The sequence below is a fragment of the Ranitomeya variabilis genome, chromosome 1, assembly GCF_051348905.1.
Source record: "Ranitomeya variabilis isolate aRanVar5 chromosome 1, aRanVar5.hap1, whole genome shotgun sequence".
In the NCBI taxonomy this organism is placed as follows: Eukaryota; Metazoa; Chordata; class Amphibia; order Anura; family Dendrobatidae; genus Ranitomeya; species Ranitomeya variabilis.
The window spans coordinates 444,019,275-444,038,907 of NC_135232.1; the positions used below are offsets into that span (position 1 = coordinate 444,019,275).

The 19,633-nt window shown below is 42.6% G+C and overlaps 1 protein-coding gene across 7 annotated transcripts in view; it reads left to right on the plus strand.

The window, feature by feature from the left end:
- Positions 1-19,633, plus strand: part of MLLT3 (MLLT3 super elongation complex subunit) — a 406,706-nt gene that overhangs the window by 335,950 nt on the left and 51,123 nt on the right. For 4 of the 7 annotated variants that reach the window (XM_077249554.1, XM_077249572.1, XM_077249545.1 and 1 more), the window contains one exon: positions 5,587-5,658. In XM_077249554.1, coding sequence (XP_077105669.1) covers positions 5,587-5,658 — 72 coding nt within the window. Of the gene's footprint in view, positions 1-5,586; positions 6,358-6,752; positions 7,246-19,633 lie in introns of those variants that run through there. The other 3 variants (XR_013213104.1, XR_013213095.1, XR_013213105.1) reach the window with 1 other exon arrangement.

Below are 19,633 nucleotides of genomic sequence, written 5' to 3' on the forward strand. Positions count from 1 at the left end.
AAGCCAATAAGTTTGTGAAGGTTTCTGAGTGAAGATTAAATAGGTGTAGAGTTAAATACAACTCCATACCTCAGATGTTCTTTAATGCTGATTGGATAAAATCCCGCCTATATTTTTTTCAACTTTCCAATTCATTAGTATATATTGTCCTAATAATAGAGTTGAGCAAAAAGATTCGATGGTCACTGGTTAAGCGTAGGAATGAGCAGACCCGCTCGGGCTTGGCCGAACTTGAGTACAAAGTTCGGTTCGGGTACCAGAACTTTACCCGGACGTGACCCCAGACCCAAGCCCAATAGAATTCAAAGGGGACCCGAAATTTGGTACTATAAAATGGTTGTAGGAAGGGCTAGTGGGCTACAAAAGGAAGCAAAATGGGTGGTAAGAGCAGGACTAATGCCCTGCAAGCAAATGTAGATAGGAATGTGATTTAAAATAACATAATAAAAAAATTCTTTAAATCAGGAGGCGGAGATCCAACTGGAGGAGTAGAACAATGCCTTGCGTGGTAGTTTACTGTACTTGTTTTGTTCTTAAAAAAATGACTTGAGGACCCAGCTATTTTTAACCAGCCAAGGGAAAGCAGACAGCTGTGAGCTGATCTTATGCTGGGAAGGGGCCAATATTCATGGACCTTTCCAGCTTAATATCAGGCTCCATCTGTCTAATTTACATTTCGTGGTTATTTAAAAATGGTGAGACCCTTAAAATGATATGGGGTCCCCCTTAATTTTAATAACAAGCTAAGGCAAAGCAGACAGCTGGGGGCTGATATTAATAGGCTGGGAAGGGCCATGGATATTGGACCCTTCCCAGCCTTATAAGACCAGCCCTCAGCCTCCACAGAAATGGTGCATCCGGGTCATTCCATATCAAGTGATCCAAATATGAATATTTTTTTTACCTTACGTCTTTAGATTTTTTTTATTTTTTGTTTTTATGAAGTACAACTTAAGTTAATTACAAATTAAAAGTTTAGAATTTTTTTCTTCATCAGTTAATTTTTTACAGATTTTTAAAGTTTTGAAAAAGCGCGGATTTTGGCCTGGTATGGCTTTACATTTTTTATCATATCTCGGGCTAGAATTAAGATATAGAGGTGGGAGAGGCATCATTTTTCTCAGAACGGTACTGGCTTTCATTTGATATGTCACAAGACTATGTTTCTTTATATTTTGTTTTGGAGAAATCAAATTAAAAATTTTGATGCGCAATTCTGAAAAAAACGTATGTTTTAAAATTGTGAAAACATGCATGTGTGTTACTCGTGTCCTTGTTTATATTTGTACAGGGATTCAACTTGGGATCTATCAAATTTGTTTTGTTTTTTTAAGCCTTGAATCATCTGATTTTATGTTTGTGTGAGTTTCTTCCTTTTTTCTTTTCAAATTACAACTTACTGCATTCAACATTTATATGTAACAATAAAGGAACACAAAAAACAAATACCAAAGTGCCAGAATAAATACATCTTAATCATCATAACTTGCTCAGCATTTTAAACCTGAATTCATTGAACAAGCCAAAAGATAAAAGGTGATCACATCCTCAAGTGTGGTTTTCTAAATAGTCTGATCCTAATTATATGTTAAAAACAAGATTAAAAGAACCAATATTTCTACCACCTATTTATACATGGAACAATTTTTTTTCTACTATATCACTAAACATGTCATTTCTGAAGTGTTTAAGAAGAATAGTCCAGTAGTTAAATCCTCGTACTATAAAATATAAACTAATCAAACAATTAATAGTAGGTTTTTACACTGGCCTTCTATAATCAGTGTCCCTTCTAGAGGATGAAATGTGACCTTGTCCATCAGCGCTCACTAGCAATGGCCGTCTCCTTTTGTGACAGAGTATGGACGGCCTGTCATGGTGCTCGGCTCCACCTGAGTTATATCTGATTTTTGTTCACTTTTACAATGTCTGGTTTTCTTGGATACACAAAGGACGGCGCTGGACCAGAAGGTGCAGAAAAGTCACTTCTACGTCTTCATTTTCACAATGTTTGGAGAGTCCAGTAGCCGCCAGCGCTGATCATATTCACAGGTCACATCACCAGTTGTGTCATCCATTGCCGATCTTTTGCCGCCTTCTACCACGTCATGGACGTCACTGTCTTTATTTCCACTACATGGGATGACAGTCCGGTATTGCTGAGTCCCTGCGATGGGTTCTGCTTCCTGTAACCGATATAACAAACTCTCCTCCTCCTCTTCGTAGTCCTGGTTTGTACAATACATGAACTGGATGTTAAGAGTATTTTTCTCCCTCCATTTAAGGAGTTTCCTGGGTGATAAGATTTGGTGTGAATACGGTCTGTGGAGGCTGGAGCTGCCGGCCTGTCATCTGCTTTGCAGTCACCGTCTACCCCTGGTCATCCTCAGCCCTAACAAAGCTTCTCCTCTGTCCTCTCCTGCTTCTAAGTGGTAACATAATAAAATAATACAGTAATATCTAAAAATCATGGATTATTTGGTAAATCTAGACCCCACACTGTTAGACCACAGGCTGAACAGATCTGAAATCAAGATTTTTGAACTGACACTGTAATAGTCTTATTTTTTAAAATATGATCCCATCACGATCCCAACATGTTTTTTGGTACAGATGTGGCTAGGAGCATAGCAGGCACATGTGCAGTTTTTGAAATTTTTAAATTAAACGTTTTTTTCGGAAATGCGTTTTAAAGTTTTGCGCTTGCGTTCACATAGGTAAAATATTATCAAAGATACTCTTGTGACATATCTGGTGAAAGCCTGTGCAGTTCTGAGTAGAATGGTGTTTATTTTGTTTCGCTATCTCTTTTCTAGCCTGAGTTATGGGGAGAAATGTAAAGGCAGGCAACACCGAAATTCGCACTTTTTCCGAACTTTGAAAATCAATAAAAAATAAAAAAAAATATCTAGAATTTTTTCTTCTTCACATTTTGCATTCTCTGACACCCTATTACCAAATAACAAAATCTCAAAAGAATTAAAAATATAGTGGTAAAAATCATTGGTTCACTTGATATGGAATGACCCATCCATTAGATGCGTCAATTCTGGGACTTAGCCTTGGCTCTTCCCGATTGCCCTGGTGCAGTGGAAATTTGGATAATGGAATTGTGAGGTTGATGTTAGCATCTGGCGCTGACATCATGCTCGTGGGCTAGTAATGGAGAGGTGTCTGTCAGACACCCATTGCTAACCCAGTAGTCAGAATAAATAAATACACATACACACCAAAAAAATCTTTATTTGAAAAAGGCTCCCCAACAGTTTGCCTCTTCAATCAATTTATTAAAAAAAAAATAAGTCAGCCGTATTCTAAATGGAGGTCTCGCGACAATTCCCAGCTCTGTCTTCCAGTGTAAGAAGCCCCGTTCAGAGAATAATCAAGCACACGGGTTAGTAATGGAGAGGCAAAATTGGGAGTTGTTTTTTTTGTCAAATAAAGATTTTCTTTGTTTATTTTTTTGGACTGCTGGTGTTAGTAATGAGGTTGTCTGACAGATGCCTCTCCATTACTAACCAGTGGGCTTGATGTTAGCTCCAGCTGCTGTCATCAACCGCACAATCCCATTACCCCTGTTGCCACCTCACCAGGTCAATTGGGAATAGCCGAGGCTAAGTGCCAGGATTGACGCATCTAATGGATGTGCTATTTCTGGAGTAGCTGAGGGCTGGCCTTATTAGGCTAGGATGGAGACAAAATCCGTGGCCCTTTCCAGCCCATTATCAGTTCCCAGCTGTCTGCTTTGCCTTAAATGGTTAGTGAAAATAGGGGGGGGCATCCGTTTGTAATAACCAGCAAAAGCAATACAGACAGCTGGGGGCTGATATTAATAGTCTTGGAAGGTCTATGGATATTGATCCTTTCCCAGCATAATTAGTTCAGCTCACAGCTGTCTACTTTCCCTTACCTGGTTATTAAAAATAGAGGGGACTGTACGTTGTTTTTTAAAACTATTTATTTTACACCATCAGGCCTGGTCATGTGGTGCTCTGGCCAATCACAGACATGCCATTACTTGGCATGGTTGTGATAAGGCCTGAAGTACCCACAGCCTTAAAGCTTGTTTATTGGCTGCGCTGCAGCCTTTCAGCAAGCTTTATTAGGCTTCCAAACCCTAACAGTAACACGGACGTACAGCAGAAGTGTCCATTACGAACCCTGAACTTTACCGTTCTGGTTCGCTCATCTCTTGTCCAGCAACCTTGCTGGTTGTCCTTGGCCACCAGACAGGAGCCCTGCAAACAATCCCCTACCTGCAGACATCCTGGCACCTCTTCTGACCAGTAGGTCAGTTGTAATAGCATCGTTGTGGCATGATGTTGCGCCAGGCCAAAAAGTATGCCAGCAGGTAGGAGTTTCACAGGTCCATGGTTAGGCACCCATGAACTGCAACGTGGCCACCGTAATAACTCGACAAATCTTTTTTTTTTTTTTCCAAAACTCTATCCTGTATAACAATGTTAGCTATCCCTCCATATATTATCTTCTGAAGTACACTGGTCACACATTAAAAACTGCACCTGTACTTTGAAATGGTGAGTTGATAAAGAATGGGTGTTCTCAGATTATCTTTAGTGCAAATCAGATCAAGAAGTATATTTGTATTTACTCTTTTCCTAACTGCCATATAATTGAGAAAAAATTACACACTGAGCAAAGCAGAAAATAAATGTGTTGATAGATAACCATGGAGGAAATGGCAGACCATTTGGAAAAATTAAGGTGAAAACAAAAGGAAAATCCGAACTGTGTTCAAATAAACAGGAATCAAATAGATAATATGGTACAAAATTTATTAAAGACAAAAAAGGAAAGCAAAGGATAAGAACACGGTGTTATACAAATGACCATAAGAATGTATATGTATGTATGTGTTTGTGCGTGTTCACACATATATTATATATATACCGTATAGATATATAAATATATATATATATTTATATATCTATACGGTGTATATATATAATATATATATATATATATATATATATGTATGTATGTATGTATGTATGTATGTATATCAGTGGTTGTGTCGCATATGGACTACTGAGGAAAAAAAAAGGAAATAAGTCATGCCCGGAGTGTTTCTTTAACATTGGAAAAACGGTTCCAATACGTTATAGAATATAATAAACACTCAAACAAAGAGGGAGTTAAATTTCCGGCATAATTGTTCAGGGGACATAGGAAATTTTAGAATACATTGATGAGAAGTAACAGTAAAGCTAGGTCTACACAGCGACTTTGGTCACAGCACAAGTCATATAGCTGACAAGTTTGCTAGGTGTCCTTGAGGGTACAGCGACCAAGGCAAGCAATTGCAAAAAATCGAATCGAATGTAGTTGGACTTTTTGCGACTTGCTTCTTGCGATAGTAGTACCATCGGGGTGATAATGTGATCCCACTCACTTGTATTGCACTGGGCTGTAGCAGCAATACCTAGCGAACTTTGACCACCCGACAGGTGTAGTGGCCAAGGTCGCCATGTAGCCAGAGCCTAATGTCATAGAAATTCCTGCTACTCTTTTAAGGTGAGTGTATCTCCTTGACATCATGTAAATATCAGTGTGACTCTTTTGCAGGCGTATCTCGATGAACTAGTTGAGCTTCACAGAAGATTAATGACTCTAAGAGAAAGACATGTACTACAGCAGGTAAATAACACAGGCACTAAAACTGCAACATTTTTATGCAGATTCTTAAAAAAATGTTTTCATTGCTGTAATATACAATGCAAAATATATTGCCAACATGTGATGTCTCCTCTTACTGTGTACATGGAAATAAATGGAGACAGCTAGTTAATTTTGTAATACTGCAGATTTTCACCAAATACCAAAAGAAAACTTGGCATAACCACCATTTTCATAAATCAATAGTACGCATAAAAATAAGTAACTATTTAATATATCTTATCACAGAAATCTGCTGGTTTCTCCTTTTGGACTTTCACTCTCAATACATGGGTAAAATGTGTATTCAGTGAAGAAAGATTTTCCCATTATTGAGATGGGAGTTGTTGCATTGAAAATTCTATGAAGGAGGGGGAGGAGCTAGAGGTAGACACAGACTTTCTGCTGCAAGTTCTCCTGAAACCACAGTTGCAGTTCTCCCAAGAGCTTTATGCTCCCAAACTACCATCAATGATCTCTATAAAGGATTGTTCACACTTGCGTACAATTTATTTATTTTTATTTATAATTCAAGTGTGAGCAAACTCTTATGAGGGAAAATCTGTAGTCACTAAAGCAGGGGTGGACACTATGTGGTATATATATTAAAGGGAACACTTAAACAACTGAATATAACTCCAAGTAAATCAGACTTCTGTGAAATCGAACTGTCCACTTAGGGTACCGTCACACAGTGCCATTTTCATCGCTACGACGGCACGATTCGTGACGTTCTAGCGATATCGTTACGATATCGTAGTGTCTGACATGCTACTGCGATCCGGAACCCCGCTGAGAATCGTACGTCGTAGCAGATCGTTTGAAACTTTCTTTCGTCGTCTAGTGTCCCGCTGTGGCGGCATGATTGCATCGTGTGACACAGGTTGTATACGATCTGCGCACAGTAACCAACGGCTTCTACATCGCAAATACGTCATGAAATTATCGCTCCAGCGCCGTGTATTGCAATGTGTGACCGCAGTCTACAACGCTGGAGCGGTAAATATACGACGCTTCAACGTCACAAATCGTGCCGTCGTAGCGATGAAAATGGCACTGTGTGACGGTACCCTTAGGAAGCAAGACTGTTTGACAATCAATTTCACATGCTGTTGTGCAAATGGAATAGACAACAGATGGCAATTATTGGCAATTATCAAGGCACACTTAATAAAGGAGTGGTTCTGCAGGTGGGGATTAGAGATGAGCCACCTCCCCAGTGTTCGGGTTCGGTTTATCGAACAGTGATATGTTCGACGAACTGATCGTCGAACGTTCGACGAACACCGTCGAACCCCATTGAAACCAATGGCAGGCAAACACATACAAACACATGGAAAACACATAGAAAACACCATAAAAGGTGTCCAAAAGCTGACAAACTGCTCAGAAGACACAACAAACACATGGAAAAGTCACACACAACCTCATATAGTCATGCGAAAAGAAAAGAGGTGGAGGAGTAAAAGAAGGAGGAGACACAGATATAGGCATGTCATGCCCTTCTAAAATCAAGAAAGGCTGGAGTAAAAATCTAAACTCACTCTACCAACACCCAGACGTTTTGACAAAAAAAAGAAAAAAAAGAAATATCTTTAGGTAGAATGGCAGCGGGTCCATTCAGAACACTTTCCTTAGAAGACGTAGTGGTACTCCCGTTGGGAGTTATGCCAAAAAATGAACCCAATACATTCAGACTAATCCACCATTTGTCATATCCAAGGGGCAGGTCAGTTAACGACAACATCGACGTGGAACCAAGTACAGTACTATGTACTGTACTTACTTTGACGAGGCAATTAAGTGGGTCAAGAAGTTGGTAAGGGGCACCCTAATGGCCAAAACAGACATTGAGGGGGCGTTGTGGTTACTACCTGTGCCTCCGAATAGTGTCCTCCCATTGGGCTGCTTCTGTGAAGGAGCATACTACATAGATCGCTGTTTGCCCATGGGGTGCTCCATATCCTGCTCACTATTTGAGGCGTTTAGTTGCTTCCTCGAATGAGTCCTCATGGACGTTTGTAAGGCGGCGCATATTATCCATTACCTCGACGACTTCTTATGCCTGGGCCCAAAAGATTCGCCACAGTGTGAAAACACGCGGTAGTCCACCTGTGAGAAGGAGAGAGCTGGAGGGAGAGTGGACACCCCGGAGCCGAGGGGTTAGATTGAGAAAGAAAGAAGGTGGTGTAGCTTGCTTCATGGGTGGGGTACACTGCTGAGTAGCACCAAATTCTACTAGGCCCAAAAGGATTTCCTGGGCCAGATGCCGTTAAAAATAGTACTTGGGTAAACAGGCGGTGTAGCTTGCTTCATGGGTGGGGTACGCTGCTGAGTAGCACAAAATTCTACTAGGCCCAAAAGGATTTCCAGGGCTAGATGCCGTTACAAAAGAGTAGTTAGGTAAACAGGCGGTGTTGCTTGCTTCATGGGTGAAGTACACTGCTGAGTAGCACCAAATTCTACTAGGCCCAAAAGGATTTCCTGGGCCAGATGCCGTTAAAAAATAGTACTTAGGTAAACAGGCGGTGTAGCTTGCTTCATAGGTGGGGTACTGTGCTGAGTAGCACAAAATACTATTAGGTACAACACGATTTCCTGGGCTAGATGCAGTTAAAAATTAGTAATTAGATCGACAGGCGGTGTACCTTGCTTCATGGGTGGGGTACGCTGCTGAGTAGCACTAAACTCTACTAGGCCCAAAAGGATTTCCTGGGCCAGATGCCGTTAAAAATAGTACTCAGGTAAACAGGTGGTGGGTGGCTGGGCTACTCTGCTGACTAGCAGACACTGAAGCTTTGGAGCAGACCTCTGAATCCCAGGCCATAGTATGAGTAAACAACTCTGCAGACGACCCCACCCACCTGGAATTGACGATGGCAACGTCATGTAAAACTCAGCAAGGGGACTAAATAAGAATCTCCATTTTTTTCAAAAAATTCAGCCACAGACACCACTTAAGTGGCATCAATTTCGCCAGAAATTTTTAAAACGTTTGGTGAGGTGATTTTCAAAAATCATCAAGCTTTTAGTCTCCCCAAGATGACACAGGGGTAGAAAAGTCCTTGCGGATCCAGGATTTGTTCATCTTGATGAACGTTAGTCTGTCTACATTGTCACTGGACAGCCGCGTGCGCTTATCTGTCAGCACACCACCAGCAGCGCTGAACACACGTTCAGAGAGAACGCTGGCTGCGGGGCACAACAAGATCTCCAAGGCGTGAGTGGCGAGCTCAGGCCATTTTTCAAGATTGGAAGCCCAAAATGAGCAAGGGTCCAGTTCCACAGTCATGGCATCGATGTTAACTTGGAGATACTCTTGTACCATCCTCTCTAGGCATTGGCTGTGCGTCAGACTTCTTGTCTCCTGTGGCCTTGCAAAGGATGATCTAAAAAAAAATCTTGAAACGACTGGACGATGTTACTGTTACGGTTAGAGTGATGACTCGATAGTCCCACGGTTGGCAAGTTAGAACTCAGAGATTGACTACGTGCACCACTGGTGTTTTGTGGAAAAGCAGATGTTAGATTCTGTGAGAATCAGACTGCACTCAGATGTCATCCGAGTGCAGTCCTATTGTGAGATCTTTTGGAATACCTGGGGTGGACCCGAGATCCACGACAACGAACCTCCCAAGGGTGAGCTGACCAGGTAAACCACCCCCTATACAGGGAGCGTTAGGGGCAGACCCAAGGGAGATTATTGTCGCAGAAGCTGGAACCCAAAGACAGGTAGTAGGAGGTAAGAGCTGGGTACAGGCGAGACCAAAGGAGCACTGAGAAGCGGAAGACACAAAGGAAGCAGGACAGGACAGAGACACCAGACTAACAGAGTACGGTGAGGACACTGGGAGGACTGGACGAGGAGACAAGGAAGCCTGGGAGAGACAGAGAAGCTGAACTGGCTGGACAGTGGAGACTCAAAACAGGCAGTACAAAGACAAAGGTGGACCTGAGTCACAGAAGCACAAATGACAGACAGGCAAGGAGCAGAGGAAGGAAACGCCTTATATACATGGAGTGCTGGAGGACTTCCGGGTCATGGTCCTCCAGGATCACAGAGAGGAGATACAGAGCGCCTGTAAATCAGAAAGAGGAAGTGCTGGAGTGGGCAGTGTGCACGCACACCCGACGAGAACCAGGGAGCAGAGAAGAATGAAGGAGAGGACGCGCGCCTGCAGGAGGAGCGCGCCTCAGCGGGTAAGAATGAGCGGAAGGAGTGGCCGTGACAGTTTCTGTAACAGTCTCTGCTGATACTCCTGCATGCGTGAATCCCTTTCTATGGCAGGAATTATTTCGCCAAATTTACTTTTGTATCGGGGATCTAAGAGTGTGGCAACCCAGTAGTCGGCATTACTTCGGATTCTGACAATCCGAGGGTCATTTTGCAGGTAGTGCAGCACGAAGGCACTCATGTGTCTTGCGCATCCAGGAGGACCAAGTCCTTGTTGTCTTGGTTTTGGCGAGGTGAGTATCATGCTTCCTTCGTCTGCCCTCTCCCCCCAACCTCGCACAACAGAAATTTGATCAAGGTCTTCCTCATCTGATGAGTCTTCCATGCCCAGCGCCAGTTTGTCCTCCACTTCTTCCTCGCCTCCTGCACCTTCCTCAACAGTTTGGCTGCTACCATGCGCCCTCGGTAATCCATCTCCCCCAGCCTCCAATGCCAGCCGCCTTGGTGCTGCCAATCTTCTTGACCTTGGAGATATGATCCCTTCCGCATACAACTCCTCCTGTTCCTCCTCTTCCTCTTGTTCCACCACCTGACTCCGAACACTGTGTAAGGTGTGCTCCAGCATGTAAATCACCAGAATGATCATGCTGATAATGGCATCGTCAGCACTAAACATCTTCGTTGCTATTTCAAAATTGTGCAGAAGGGTGCATAGGTCCATGATCTGAGATCACTCCTGCAGCGTGATTTGCCCCACCTCTTGAGCTCGTTGGCACAGGCTATACGTCATAACGTATTGCACCAGGGCTCGTCGGACAGTGCAGACACTGCTCCTAGGCCCAAAACTATTAACTGGATTAGATGCAGTAAAAATTGAGATACACAGGCGGTATAGTTTTGTTTCACAGGCAGGCTACTCTGCTGACGTGCAGACACTGCTCCTAGGCCCAAAACTATTAACTGGATTAGATGCAGTGAAAATAGAGATACACAGGCAGTGTAGTTAGTTTCACAGTAGATAGCATAGAAAGCTAGCACTCAGTCACTGTGATTCACGGTGCCAGTGAGCAGGGCCAGGAGTCCCATCAATCATAAGGTAAAAGAATCACTGCACTCGTATATTTGAATTTGCTTATATCTGAAATTTATTTGGCTAGAGTTTAGTAGTGAAGCGATAGGCAAAAGTACTTTTGCCTATCGCTTCACTACTAAACTCTAGCCAAATAAATTTCTGATATAAGCAAATTCAAATATACGAGTGCAGTGATTCTTTTACCTTATAGTTAGTTTCACAGGCGGGCTACTCTGCTGACGTGCAGACACTGCTACTAAGCCCAAAACCCCAAAACGATTTACTGGGTTAGAAGCAGTAAAAATTGAGATACACAGGCGGTGTAGCTAGCTTCATAGGTGGGCTACTCAGATGACTATCAGAAAATGCTACTAGCCCAAAAGGATTGGCTGAGCTAGATTACACCAAATGCTGTGACAAACACTTGCACAGCACTGTCTCAGACCTGCCTGGCAAACAGTGCTATGAACTGCTGTAACCTACCCTGAAAAGGGCTGACATTACAACTAGTCCTGACTCCTCCCGACTGCCTAAACCTATCTCTCTGACAATTCGCTAAAAAAAACACTCTTAGTCTGTATAGCGCCCACAGCAGCAGCGGTGCCGTCTAACACTAAGCTGCAGCAGTGAGGAAATGGTGGCGACTGGGCAAATGGCTGGTTCTTATGGGGCAAGGACACGTGACATACACAGCCAATGACACATGCCCTTGCTTGTGTGCATCTCATGCACATTGCTGTGTGTGTGTGTGCACTGCTGATAGGCTGAGAGACTGCACCGCCCCTCTGTAAATGTGGGAAAGAAAAAAAAAATGGTGTTATTTCAGCACAGATCTATCCACGGACACCCCCCCCCCCCCCTCCTATACACCAAAACAGTCCATTAACAATGATAAACAGTTTTAATGTGCAAATCAAGCTAGGCTTTGGTAAATGAACAGTGATCGAACAGAAACTGGAACAGCCGAATTTTAAGCAAATTGTTCGGGTTCGTCGAACGACTCGAACACTGCCCATAACATAACGAATTTGAAATTGGCAAACAGTTTGACTCGAACACCGCTCAACTCTAGTGGGGACCACAGACCACATCTCAGTACCAATGCTTTCTGGCTGATGTTTTGGTCACTTTTGAATGTTGGTTGTGCTTTCACGCTTGTGGTAGTATGAGACGGACTCTACAACCCACACAAGTGGCTCAGGTAGTGCAGCTGTGACAAGAAGGTTTGTTGTGTCTGTCAGCGTAGTGTCCGGAGGCTGGAGGCGCCATAAGGACACGTGGAGGGGCCATAGGAGGGCAACAACCCAGCAGCAGGACCGCTACTTCAGCCTTTGTACAAGGAGGAACAGTTGGACCACTGCCAGAGCCCTGAAAAATGGCCTCCAGCAGGCCACAAATGTGCATGCGTCTACACAAACTGTTAGAAACCAACTCCATGAGGATTGTCTGAGTGCCTGATGTCCACAGATGGGGGTTGTGCTCACAGCCCAACACCGTGCAGGACGCTTGGTATTTGCCACAGATCACAAGGATTGGCAAATTTGCCATTAGCGCCCTGTGCTCTTCACAGATGAAAGCAGGTTCACAGTGAGCACATGTGACAGAGTCTGGAGACACCGGAGAGCGATCTGCTGCCTGCAACAAACTTCAGCATGACCAGTTTGGCAGTTGGTCAGTAATGGTGTGGGGTGGTATTTCTTTGGAGGGCCTCACAGACCTTCATGTGCTTGCCAGAGGTAGCCTGACTGCCATTAGGTACCGAGATGAGATCCTCTGACCCCTTGTGAGACCATATGCTGGTGCGGTTGACCCTGGGTTCCTCCTAATGCAGGACAATGCCAGACCTCATGTGGCTGGAGTGTGTCAACAGTTCCTGCAAGATGAAGGCATTGAAGCTATGGACTGACCCGCCTTTTCCCCAGACCTGATTCCCATTGAACACATCTGGGACATTATGTCTCGCACCATCCACCAATGTCAAGTTGCACCAGACTGTCCAGGAGTTGGCGGATGCTTTAGTCCAGGTCTGGGAGGAGATCCCTCAGGAGACCATCCGCCACCTCATTAGGAGCATCCCCAGGCATTGTAGGGAGGTCATACAGGCACGTGGAGGCCACACACACTACTGATCATCATCATTTCCTTCTCTTGAGGCATTTCCTTTGAAGTTGGATCAGCCTGTAACTTCATTTTCCACTTTGACTTTGAGCATCATTCCAACTCCAGACCTCCATGGGAAATTAGTTGTGATTTACGTTGATAATTTGTAGGTTTTATTGTTCTCAACACATTCCACTATGTAATAGTGTATAGTAGTGTTCGCTTTAATTTTTTGAGCGGTGTGTGTATGTACGTGTATATGTAAAATATATATATATATATATATATATATATATATATATATATATATATATATATATATATATATATATATATATATATATATATATATATATATATATATATATATATATATATATATATATATATATATTGTTTTTGGCAAGGCCAGCCTACTGCTTTGAAGAAACAGGAGAACGTCCACCCTGAGGATACAGTTCGCACGGAAAACGGATTAAGACAAATCCAGACATGTAAAGAAAAAACTTTTTGTTTCTCCAGCGATCAGTCCAATGGTAGAGTGAAATATACCTTATATTTATCCATTAAAAAGTTCCAGATTTCTTCAGTTACAATATTGCATACATTCAATCCTTTATGGACGACATGTTTCAACACCATATGTGTCTTTCTCCAGGTCCCTGGAAACAAAAAGTGTTTTATATATATAGAGATATATATATATATATATATATATATATATATATATATATATATATATATATATATATATATATATATATATATACATACACTCACCGGCCACTTTATTAGGTACACCTGTCCAACTTCTTGTTAACACTTAATTTCTAATCAGCCAATCACATGGCGGCAACTCAGTGCATTTAGGCATGTAGACATGGTCAAGACAATCTCCTGCAGTTCAAACCGAGCATCAGTATGGGGAAGAAAGGTGATTTGAGTGCCTTTGAACGTGGCATGGTTGTTGGTGCCAGAAGGGCTGGTCTGAGTATTTCAGAAACTGCTGATCTACTGGGATTTTCACGCACAACCATCTCTAGGGTTTACAGAGAATGGTCCGAAAAAGAAAAAAAATCCAGTGAGCGGCAGTTCTGTGGGCGGAAATGCCTTGTTGATGCCAGAGGTCAGAGGAGAATGGGCAGACTGGTTCGAGCTGATAGAAAGGCAACAGTGACTCAAATCGCCACCCGTTACAACCAAGGTAGGCCTAAGAGCATCTCTGAACGCACAGTGCGTCGAACTTTGAGGCAGATGGGCTACAGCAGCAGAAGACCACACCGGGTACCACTCCTTTCAGCTAAGAACAGGAAACTGAGGCTACAATTTGTACAAGCTCATCGAATTTGGACAGTAGAAGATTGGAAAAACGTTGCTTGGTCTGATGAGTCTCGATTTCTGCTGCGACATTCGGATGGTAGGGTCAGAATTTGGCGTAAACAACATGAAAGCATGGATCCATCCTGCCTTGTATGGAGCATCTTTGGGATGTGCAGCCGACAAATCTGCGGCAACTGTGTGATGCCATCATGTGAATATGGACCAAAATCTCTGAGGAATGCTTCCAGCACCTTGTTGAATCTATGCCACGAAGAATTGAGGCAGTTCTGAAGGCAAAAGGGGGTCCAACCCGTTACTAGCATGGTGTACCTAACAAAGTGGCCGGTGAGTGTGTATATATATATATATATATATATATATATATATATTTAATTAATCTTTCTCTCTCTATCTGTCTATATATATATATTTATATTTATTCTTTACATTCCATGTGCGGTGTCAGTGTGCTGTCCACATTCTCTGACCCTCACGGATCTCATTCTCAGATCCGGAATTTTCATGTATCTGTGCATGGACCCATAAAACTGTCCGTTTGCCATCCGATAAAAAAGAAAAACCTGGAAGCACGCAGACCTTTCACACAAATTTGAGAATGTAGAATAATGGATTTTACAAAAAAAATTATCACTCGACGTCACACAGTGCAGCTGTAGAATAATATCTACATCCAGAAATTTACCGCTGATGTCTCGTCTTATTAGAGCCACTTTTTCTTGTTTTTCCTCCATCTGGTCAGACCTTCATGTCGACATCTTCCAGCCATGACTCATCTTGTCACGATGATCATCGCAGCCCTGAAAATAACAAGGTCACATATATTGTATACATACATGTCTCCCCCTGAATACAGATATGTACCCCACCATTAATATACTATTAGCCACGCACCATTAAAACTATAAGGTATATCTATATGTAAGATATCATATATAGATAAATATATCATTGCCTTCTCCCTCACCACCCCATCATTGTCCTTTCCACTACCTACACACACACACACCACTCACCTCTCTGCACGTTCCCCCGCAGCCGCGCACACACACACACACGGCAGCCGCCGCAGCATCGTCATTGCCGGCAGCTTTCTCTCTGACACAGCCGTGCGCTGAATGCTTACATCATCCAGCCGCGTGCTGTCGGACACGGAGCACGGGCATGAAGCAGAACAGATCCCTGCAGCTCCGCTCCACTGCCATTTTCTCCTGCACATGAGGGTAATCTGGCCAGGGGCTCCCCGGAGCCGGATAAACAGGTCAGATTGCCCTCAGTGTTGGTTGCCCTGTTGGGGCAACCTCTTTAATATGACAGCTGATCGACCCCATGTCTGATTTTTCAAGACAGCCATCAAATTGCTCATTTTTACTGGAGACGATTCCTTTGACTGATCATAAGTGATATTACATGACGGTTCTTTCTCCACATCGGACATATGAGCAGGCGTTGTCCTGACGATACAACCTTTTTAATAAGATTTACCATACTCTGGTACCATAAAAGCTGATTATTAATGAAAAAAAAAAGTGAAGAATATGGCGTACATTTTCAAACATTTAGTTTACCTTCTTGATATTTTATTTTCACATTTTATTTGATCATTAGATCCCTGAAGCACTAAAAAACATCAGACAAAGGATATCAAATTACTGTTTCCACAAGTTCTAGCTTACTGTTATTTTCTAATATCTACAGGTGTTTCATGTGGATTTAAGCTAAAAATATAAATCTTCTGCGTGGCACTTAGTTCACTTAAGTTCTTTGTTGGATAAGCTATAGATGTACGTAATGCACAAGACTACCAGAAAGAAGTAAAAAAAAAAAAACATACATGCAATAACCTTGCCAGGTGCAGAGAAAAGCCCCTGGGGATGGAAGCAGAGATTGCTTGTTGACAGGAGCCGAGAAAATCCCTTCCCGTTGCCTGTAGACACAAGTTTATATGGTCATACCAAAGTTACAGTCATTGGAAAGCAAATTAAACTAACGGCACATGGACACTTAATGATTTGTGCCGTGATAAAAGATGGATTTACACAAAAAGAAAATGTGTATTTTAACTGTTTATACTGTAAAACTCTTTAATGAGATTTCAATTTTCTTTTGCTTCAGGCAGATGATTTGTATGACAAAATAATGGAGATATTTTTCACTGTAGATTCATTTTCCCCATAGTAAACACCATCTGTGGTTTACCATAATTATAAATTGTATTCATAATGGATTGCAACAATTTTGAAGAGGAACTGCTGTTTTAATTTTATAAATCAATAGTACACATCAGCACTAATTGAAATAAGAAACTTTAATAGTCATGGCCAAAATTGTTGAAATAGTTTTTTTTTTTTTAAATGAAGTATTTCTCCCAGAAAACTATTACAATTACACATTGTTATACACATGGTTATTTCCTTTTTGTCGATCTACAATTCTGACCACTGTCTCTTTATGAGGTTATAACTCCGAAACGCTTCAACGGATCTTGGCGATTTAGATTGTTTTCTTGTGACATATTGTACTTCATGACAGTGGTAAAATTTCTTCGCTATAACTTGCGTTTATTTGTGAAAAAAACGGAAATTTGTCGAAAATCTTGAACATTTCGCAATTTTCAAACTTTAAATTTTTGTGCTCTTAAACCAGAGAGTTATGTGACACAAAATAGTTAATAAATAACATTGCCCACATGTCTACTTTACATCTGCACAATTTTGGAAACAAAATTTTTTTTGCTAGTAAGTTATAAGGGTTAAAATTTGACCAGCAATTTCTCATTTTTACAACAAAATTTGCAAAAGCATTTTTTTTAGGGACCATTTGAAGTCACTTTGAGGGGTCTATATGGCAGAAAATACCCAAAAGTGACACCATTCTGAAAACTGCGCCCGTCAAGGTGCTCAAAACCACATTCAAGAAGTTTATTAACCCTTCAGGTGTTTCACAGCAGCAGAAGCAACATGGAAGGAAAAAAATAACATTTTACTTTTTAGTCACAAAAATGATCATTCAGCAATAATTTTTTTATTTTCCTGAGGGCAAAAAGAGAAATTGGACCTCAAAAGTTGTTGTCCAATTTGTCCTGAGTACGCTGATACCCCACATGTGAGGGGAAACCACTTTTTGGGCGCACGGCAGGGCTCAGAAGGAAAGGAGCGCTGTTTGACATTTTCAAGCTAAAATTGGCTGGAATTGAGATCGGACGCCATGTCGTGTTTGGCGAGCCCCTGATGTGCCTAAGCAGTGGAAACCCCCCACAAGTGACCCCATTTTGGAAACTAGACCCCCTAAGGAACTTATCTAGGTGTGTGTTGAGCACTTTGAACCCCCAAGTGCTTCACAAAAGTTTATAACGCCCGGGCGTGAAAATAAAAAATTCAATTTTTTTTCCCACAAAAATTATCTTTCAGTCCCCAAGGGTAACAGGAGAAATTGGACCCCAAAAGTTGTTGTCCAATTTGTCCTGAGTATGCTGGTACCCCATATGTGGGAGAAAACTACTGTTTGGGCACACTTCGGGGCTTGGAAGGGAAGTAGTGACGTTTTTTAATGCAGACTTTGATGGAATGGTCTGCGGGCATCGTGTTCTATTTGGTGAGCCCCTGATGTGCCTAAACAGTAGAAACTCCCCACCCCATTTTGGAAACTTGACCCCCTAAAGAACTTATCTAGGTGTGTGGTGAGAATTTTTAACCCCCAAGTGCTTCACTAAAGTTTGACGCCAGGCGTAAAAATAAAACATTCTATTTTTTCCCACAAAAATGATCTTTCAGTCCCCAATTTTTTTTTTTCCCAAGGGTAACAAGAGAAATTGGACCCCAAAAGTTGCTGTCCAATTTGTTCTGAGTACGCTGGTGCCCCATATGTGGGAAAAAACTGTTTGGGCACTTAGGACTCAGAAGGGAAGCAGTGACGATTTGGAATGCAGACTTTGATGGACTGGTCTGAGGGCGTCATGTTCCGTTTGCAGAGCCCCTGATGTGCCTAAACAGTAAAAAAAAAAAAAAAAAACCCACAACTGACATCATTTTGGAACCTAGTCCCCCAAGGAACTTACTTAGATGTGCCCCCTCTTTGGAACTAGTCTACTGGTTCCTGTTAAGTAAATTAGTAGTGCATGGAGGTGTGGTACAATTTGAAGCAATCCTTCATACACAGGCCAGGTTTGTCAGGGCAGGTGTCGCATTGATAGATGGTGTCCTTTCGTATTCCTCTTTTGTAGCACACTCGGCACCTTTTTTGCGGCTTACCTTTTCTATCAGTTGATGGGACCACCCCCGGTAAATGTTGACCTGGTACGATACGAGCACCCTCAGTTCCGGAAGTACTGGGGCCCACTCCTTCCTTCGTGCCAAACATCAGGGCCTTATCCACTACCTCCTGGAACTGAAGGTACGACGTATCAGTGTGTCGTGCACATCATGACAGCAGGAAAGCGTTGAGCATTGCCATTTGTACGATGTACACGGACAGCTTTTTGTACAACACCTTGGCCTTTCTCAGAGCACTGTACGGTTGGAGGAGTTGATCGGAGAGATCATCGCCCCCCATGTTTTTGTTGTACTCCAGTACACAGTCCGGTTTGCTGACCTGTGTAGAGGTACCCCGTACACTGCTGAGGGCACTGCCATCACCGTGTATGGTGGTCAAGAGAAGGACATCCCTCTTGTCCTTGTACTTGACCACCAGCAGGTGGTCGCTACATTGGGCTTTGCTCTCCCCTTTTCTGAGCATCTGCCCAAGTAGCGTCTTCGGGAGGCCTCTCTGATTTTTGCGGACAGTACCGCAGGCTGCGGTACCTCGCGCAGAGAGGGATTTGTAGAGTGGGATGCTGGAATAAAAGTTATCGGTGTAGAGGTGATAACCTTTATCCAGCAGTGGGTGCACCAAATCCCACACAATTTTCCCACTCACTCCTAGGTTAGAAGGACACTCAGGCGGTTCATTTCTGCTCTCCTTCCCTTTGTACACTCTAAAGCTGTAGGTGTACCCTGAGGTACTCTCACACAGCTTGTAGAGTTTGATTCCGTACCTGGCCCTTTTGTTGGGCAGGTATTGATGGAATCTGAGGAGCCGCCCCTTAAAATGAACCAAGGACTCATCCCACGCAGATGTCCCTTTGGGGCACATACACTTCAGCAAACTTTTTGCTGAAGTGTTCAATGACCGGCCGAACTTTGAACAGACGGTCAAAATTGGAGTCATCTCGCGCGGGACACCGTGCATTATCGTTGTAATGCAGGAACTTATGGATGGCCTCAAAACGCTGGAGT